General features: G+C 54.9%; 2 protein-coding genes across 2 annotated transcripts; both read left to right on the forward strand.

The window, feature by feature from the left end:
• The first annotated feature begins 203 nt into the window (after positions 1 to 203).
• GUITHDRAFT_156708 (hypothetical protein) lies at positions 204 to 2012 on the forward strand. The gene is made up of 2 exons (XM_005817897.1): positions 204 to 1589; positions 1655 to 2012. The coding sequence occupies exon 1, from the start codon at positions 252 to 254 to the stop codon at positions 1587 to 1589; it is 1338 nt and encodes a 445-aa protein (XP_005817954.1). The 5' UTR covers positions 204 to 251; the 3' UTR covers positions 1655 to 2012.
• A 1117-nt stretch (positions 2013 to 3129) lies between these two features.
• GUITHDRAFT_122821 (hypothetical protein) lies at positions 3130 to 6564 on the forward strand (the record flags this gene model as incomplete). The annotated part of the gene is made up of 8 exons (XM_005817898.1): positions 3130 to 3282; positions 3521 to 4206; positions 4253 to 4314; positions 4371 to 4501; positions 4552 to 4860; positions 5056 to 5094; positions 5142 to 5194; positions 5766 to 6564. 8 exons carry the CDS (start codon positions 3130 to 3132, stop codon positions 6562 to 6564), a joined length of 2232 nt encoding a protein of 743 aa, XP_005817955.1.
• Positions 6565 to 6586: the final 22 nt, after the last annotated feature.

Here is a 6586-nt window from a genome sequence, read left to right on the forward strand (position 1 = left end):
AAGTCTTGACGATCGACCTGCACGCGTACAGCTGGAACTTGCTTGGTGTTGTGGGATACCTGTTTGGCAAGACGACGGGCCCAGGAAAGGTGCGCGTGGAGGAAGCAAAGCTGTGGACAGAGAAGGAGCACCTGTGGGTGTTGGTCGATGAAGCAATCCCGAGGTATCAAGGTATGCCCTGCCGCACTAATGCCTTATGGAGGCTGTTGTTCCTCAAGAGGATGCTTCGTAATGCAGGCTTTCATTGCATCATGCTGGGTACCAACACTCTGGTGATGAATTTCAACAATGCTTTACAGCAGACGAGAAATAGCCGAGGCAAGAACCAAGAGACTATCAAGTGCATCACCCATCGAGCTCTTCCTCCGATGATCCTTCAGTCTGATGAGCAGCGCGATATCCTGAAGCAGGTGTTTGGGGAAGAGATGATTGAGGGGTTGCTCGACAATGTCAACCCCATGCTCTGCCACCTATTCTTCAAGTATTGGAGAGGTGGACAAGGGAAAGATAGCGCGACCTTGTTTCGAGATCTAGCAAATCCACTGTTGGCCTTAGTACGAAGTGACAAGAAAAGCCTCAAGGACTCATCGTTGTACTGTATGTTTCAGATAGCAACGCACGAAAGCATGTGCCAGGCGCACATCTTGCAAGGCTTTGGTGTCCTCAATGCTTGGCCGATGAGCCAAGTCCCTGCACGCGGCAGCTCGGAGTCAATCGTTGAGCTTAAACGGACCGACAATCAGATTGAGATGAATGGGATCGAACTCAACGACTTAACTAGCAAGTTCCCGCCAAGCTGGGTAGACCCCATCACCGTCGCGATCTGTGCTGGCGGGGGGAGACCTTTCGGGAACAACTCGAGCCTTGAGGTGTTGAGGAGGATCCACCGAGACGCTCTCAAGCCCATGGATGATCCAACAGCAGTAGATGCGCTGCGCCGAGACGGGAACCTGCTGGAGTCGTTTGGAGGAGTCGTGGTGATGTTGACGAGCTGGGCCGATCCTGAGGACATTCTTTCAACCCTCAGCCATCATTGCGGAAGGGAAGTGAGAGGCAAAGTGAAGGAGGTGCTTGGTTGCGTGAAGGATGAAGCATCAGCACGGGAGTTCCGCAAAGTCTTGACTCAGTGCTTCTGTAATCTGATCCCCTTGCGGGACGGTGACGATGAGATGCCTAACCATAAAGCTTTCGGGTACTACATTCGATGCAAGGACAAGCGGAGACGGGACGGAGAGTTTGTGGGCCCCGTCCACAGTCCTGATGGCCAAAGCAGCATGAGGGGAGCAGCGGAGTTTAAGAACCGGAGAAAGCCTCTTGGTCAATCGCAGCTCACGAAGTTTGTGAAGAAACTAGCCAACGACAATCACAACCTCCTGTTGTTCATGGCTCCGGCGCTAGGAGAGTTCAAGGCTGAGAACATCCTACCGACAGATGGAGATGCCACGTGGTTGGTTCTGCATTGGACGATGGACACAACGAAATACTCAGGATGGCACACTGAGGTGTTAGGCGGAAAGGCGAAGTGCAAAAGTCATAGGATACTGATCCTTATGGAGATCGGGCTGTCAACGAAACCTTTTAGTGGATGACGAGGACCCGTGAAGATGGATGACGAGGACCCGTGAAGATGGATGACGAGGACCCGTGAAGATGGATGACGAGGACCCGTGAAGATGGATGCCGAGGACCCGTGAAGATGGATGACGAGGACCCGTGAAGATGGATGACGAGGACCCGTGAAGATGGATGACGAGGACCCGTGAAGATGGATGACGAGGACCCGTGAAGATGGATGACGAGGACCCGTGAAGATGGATGACGAGGACCCGTGAAGCAACCGGGAGATGATCGCTCAGAGACGCAGACCAATGAGGGATGCTGGACTCGGTAGAAAAGGAGAACGAGAGACCGAGAAAAGATGAAGAGACGCTAGATCGATGACGAAGCGACGAAGAGGACGTGAGAGCTTTGTTTGTGCTGGTCTTGTCTGGTAATGAAGCATCCTCTTGAGGAACAACAGCCTCCATAAGGCGTTGGTGCGGCAGGGCATACCTTGATACCTCGGGATTGCTTCATCGACCAACACCCACAGGTGCTCCTTCTCTGTCCACAGCTTTGCTTCCTCCACGCGCACCTTTCCTGGGCCCGTCGTCTTGCCAAACAGGTATCCCACAACACCAAGCAAGTTCCAGCTGTACGCGTGCAGGTCGATCGTCAAGACTTCCTGCTCGCATTTTGTTGGGTCAAGGTAATCGATCCTGCGATCACACGCCTGGAGATCAAGATCGATGGCTGCATTGATCATGTGCGAGATGCCTCGTACAATCAGATATAAATCCTGTTCCTGGATGTATCCGAACAAGCAATAAAGCGATGTCTTTGGATTTCGTACGAAGTAGTCTACAGCACTCAGCGATTTCCCGCTCCCCGAGCATGCCTCGATCATACAAGTAACAATCCCGGCTTTTCTTCCCGCTTCTGCTACTACTTTGTCGATGGGGTTCCTTTGGCTGAATGCTCCCGTTCTTGATCCCAGCACTTCGCCTAGGTATCTCTTCAGCGTGTCAACGACCTCTCCCAGCGCAATGCGATACTTGAGAGACACCGCATGCAACACTGCAGGAAAACATTCAGCGCTTCGCCTTTTCAAACCACCTCAACCCTCCGCACGGCAGCACACAATCTCAGCAAGTACAGGTTACCTTCCGTATCCAACCGCATAGGCAAAGATGCATCAAAGTCTGCACGCTTGCACTGATTGAGGTACAAAGAGCGCTGCAAATCATCTACTAACTGGGTCTGATTCTTGGTTTGCGCATCAACTAGCTTCGCCTCCGCGACCTCGACCTCCCCTCTCAGCTTCGCCTTCGCGACCTCGACCTCCCCTCTCAGCTTCGCCTTCGCGACCTCGACCTCCTCTCTCAGCTCCGCCTTCGCGACCTCGACCTCCTCTCTCAGCTCTCGTCCCCAGCCTTGTTCGCTGCCCCCAGCTTCGCTTCCACGACCTGAGATTGGAGATCATGATGAGGAGCGGTAAGGGAATAGGTCGTAGATGTTCTAAGTGAGGTCAAGGTAATATTGGGTACGGTCGGACCCCAATTGGCCACGAGGATATCGGTGCGAGAGGCTATGGCGCCGGCAAAAACGAGGGATAACAAAGAGGGAGGAGGCGGGGGAGCGAGAGACAGGGAGGACATGGCGGCAGGGGGCGAAGGACACGATACAGGCAAGTCGGCAGGCAAGCACGGCAGGGCAAACGAGCACAACCATGGCGATGAGAAGGTAAGTTAGGTCGCCCCCCAAAGCTCGTTGCTTGCCATGCTCATTTTGCCGACTTCCATCTTCTCCTTTTCCTGCTCTTGTTGATGTCCAACTTGATGTGCAATGATGAGAACGTGCTATCATCTCCCGTCCTTGAACGTAGCTACTTGTTTCATTTGGCACACTCCTCGGCATGAGCCCCCCACCTCTCCCTATGGTTGAGCCAGCAGCTGCTGCCTTACCTCACGCGTGCTCGCAGGACTTCGTCTTGGTCGATGTGTTCTCGCAAGTCGTCAAGGTTCCCATCAGGGCAGACACTTCGGTCTCAGACGTGTGCGACCACCTCGCATCGCTATACCCAGAGCTCACCCCTGAGCACCTGTACACTTGTGACGGCTGCGAGTTGATGATGGAGGACTTGCTGTGCAATGTGTGTGTAGCAGGAGAACACCTGCTGCTGGCGTTGGGAGCAACCGACGATGAGAGGAAACGGTCTACTGTGCTGAGCTCCCTCGGAATCTTCCATGGGGTTCCCAGGACTGCGTTTCAGCCGATGCCAGCGAGAGTGACGTCGTCGTCCTCATGTTCCCTCCTGACAGGTCAGTGTATCCTCAACCCGAGGATAGCCTCCTCCTTGAAGAAGCTCTACATAGCAGTAGAGGGAGAGTGCCATTCAAGCCTGACTTATGGGTTGAGGGCTGACTCTGCCCAGAAGCCGCGCGTTCTGACGAGTGTGTGTGTGGACACGTCGAGCTTGAAGCATCTTGTCGTGGTCGGAGGAAAGTCAAACTTGAATAGCGTCGGGGACCTCGTCCGATGGGTGAGGGCGAGGATGGGAGGTATCCCTTCCTGGGTTCGCTTGCATGCGTACGTCTTCTCCAACCTAGGGAGTGATGTTCGCGAGGACGAGAGTGAGAAGGATTGGTTCGAGGAGCTGGATGACAGGTGAAGGAGTTGTTCTCGTCTTCATCACCTGGTGTTCTGCTGCCAGCACTGCCATCCCGGTGCTGTCCAAGAACGAGAATCTTCTCATCAGTACAGAGGTTACGCCAGGTTCAAGGACAACATTAGCGACCTGATGCGAACTGACGTGAAATTGTTGATGTCAGTTGTGTTATCGAAGAAGGATTCATTGGTGTGGAAGACAACTCACGACGGAGGTCAGGCGATGTACGGAAAGAAGGCCCTTGCCTTCGATCCCTTGAGGTTGGACGATTTCAGCTGCCTCGTCGAGAGCCTGGTACCGATCCCACGACCTCTTGTCCGATGTTGGGTAAACTGTCACCACAGGCCGACTCCTTCAATTTTTTACACAAGATGCAGCTGTGTGCTACGGAGGTAGCAGGGATGGGGACATTTCTCAACGGGGAGGTTCGTTTCAATGGTATCCCAGTGGAAATTCCGTCCTTGCAGGATCTGAGGATCACGTTGCGGATCACCTCGCGCTCCGAGTCAGCGCACAACGGGGGGAAGAGCCTTGTACTGAGGCCTTACTTTGGGGACGAGAGTGTCTGGTGTCACCTCCCCCCTCACGGCCACGTCCTTCCCTTCTTCTTCACCGCTGGGCCTAACATGATCTTCACTCCGTGCTTGGAAACGGTCCTGCCTGCCTGCCAGCCTGCCTGCCTGCCTACCTGCCTGTCATTCTCTTCTTCCTCCCTGTGTGTGTGTGTGTGTGTGTGTGTGTGTGTGTCGTTGTCGTTGCGTTTTCTCAGCATTCCTTGATTGTATAAAGTCCCTGCTCGTTATGTGTGCGCTGGAGAAGCTTTCTCTTTCATCTGACGTCAATCGCAGATTGACGTGCTCAGCTGGGCGACGTCTCCTCAGATCAAAGTACTTGTTGTTTTCCCACAAAAATGTTCTTCTCACTGCTGTATCAGTCTTTCTCGAAGGACGATCTCATCATTCTCATTTCGAGAATATCAGCGCCCAGGTATGACAACAACAAACCTTCCTCTATCCGACTACAAACGCACCTACAAGTATGTCGGAGAAGCGTAATCTACCCGCTCCTTCTATGTAAATTCTCTCTCAGCATACTTCACTACTTCACTTGACTGATCGCTCAGTCGCTTTCACTGTCCGAGGCTGCTGTTGAGAGTCCGTCCGCGATCCATTGCCACCGTAGCTCGGGGGACTATCACACGTGGGAGAAGCCTCGGATCGGATCTAGTATCGTCATGCCGACTAACTTGCCATGAACTTTCAGCTTTCGGGCCCGTGACTTGGAGTAAACTTGCCTCGAGAATCCGGGCCGGGCCCCGGCCGACCGTCCGACCGCCGACCGGGTCACCGTCGGGGCGGCCGGGCCGCGCCGGTCACTGGGGCCCGGGGGGGCCGGTTTACAAGCCGCGCCCGAGGCTCTATAGAGGGGGTGTACTTTCAAATCGGACCCCTCCACGTGAAATTGAGAGCGGGCATTTCAAATAGAACCTCCAATCCTCCTGCTCCGCTCCAAATCCCCTCGAAATCAAGCGCCATTCGAGCAGCATGTCAGGCAACAGATCCAAGCGAAGGCGCGATGCCGAGATGCACGAGAGCAGACCCTCAAGGCAAAGGACGCGTCAAGGACATGTCCAGGATCTACATGCCCCACCTGAAGAGGAAGCGGCGGAGCTGAACCCATGGAATGCTCGAGGGAACGAGAGGGAGATCGCCGCGACGGAGGTAACGGAGATGAGGAAGAGACTACAAGCAGCGCGAAAAAGCCGCGATGGAGAGAAGATAGCCTTTGCAGAGATAGATTTAGCGAAGGCGAAGCTGGGAGCAGCGAACAAGGCTGGGGACGAGAGGGTGATCGCGGCAGCAAAAGTCGAGGTCGCGGAGGCGAAGCTGAGAGGAGAGGTCGAGGTCGCGGAGGCGAAACTGGGAGAAGCGAACAAGGCTGGGGACGAGAGGGTGATCGCGGCGGCGAAAGTCAAGGTCGCGGAGGCGAAGCTGAGAGGGGAGGTCGAGGTCGCGGAGGCGAAACTGGGAGAAGCGAACAAGGCTGGGGACGAGAGGAAGATCGCGGCGGCGAAAGTCAAGGTCGCGGAGGCGAAGCTGAGAGGGGAGGTCGAGGTCGCGGAGGCGAAACTGGGAGAAGCGAACAAGGCTGGGGACGAGAGGGTGATCGCGGCGGCGAAAGTCAAGGTCGCGGAGGCGAAGCTGAGAGGGGAGGTCGAGGTCGCGGAGGCGAAACTGGGAGAAGCGAACAAGGCTGGGGACGAGAGGAAGATCGCGGCGGCGAAAGTCAAGGTCGCGGAGGCGAAGCTGAGAGGGGAGGTCGAGGTCGCGGAGGCGAAACTTTCGCAATTTTTTTAGCTCCCTAATCTCTTACCACGAG

The sequence above is a fragment of the Guillardia theta genome (genome assembly GCF_000315625.1).
Source record: "Guillardia theta CCMP2712 unplaced genomic scaffold GUITHscaffold_476, whole genome shotgun sequence".
In the NCBI taxonomy this organism is placed as follows: domain Eukaryota; class Cryptophyceae; order Pyrenomonadales; family Geminigeraceae; genus Guillardia; species Guillardia theta.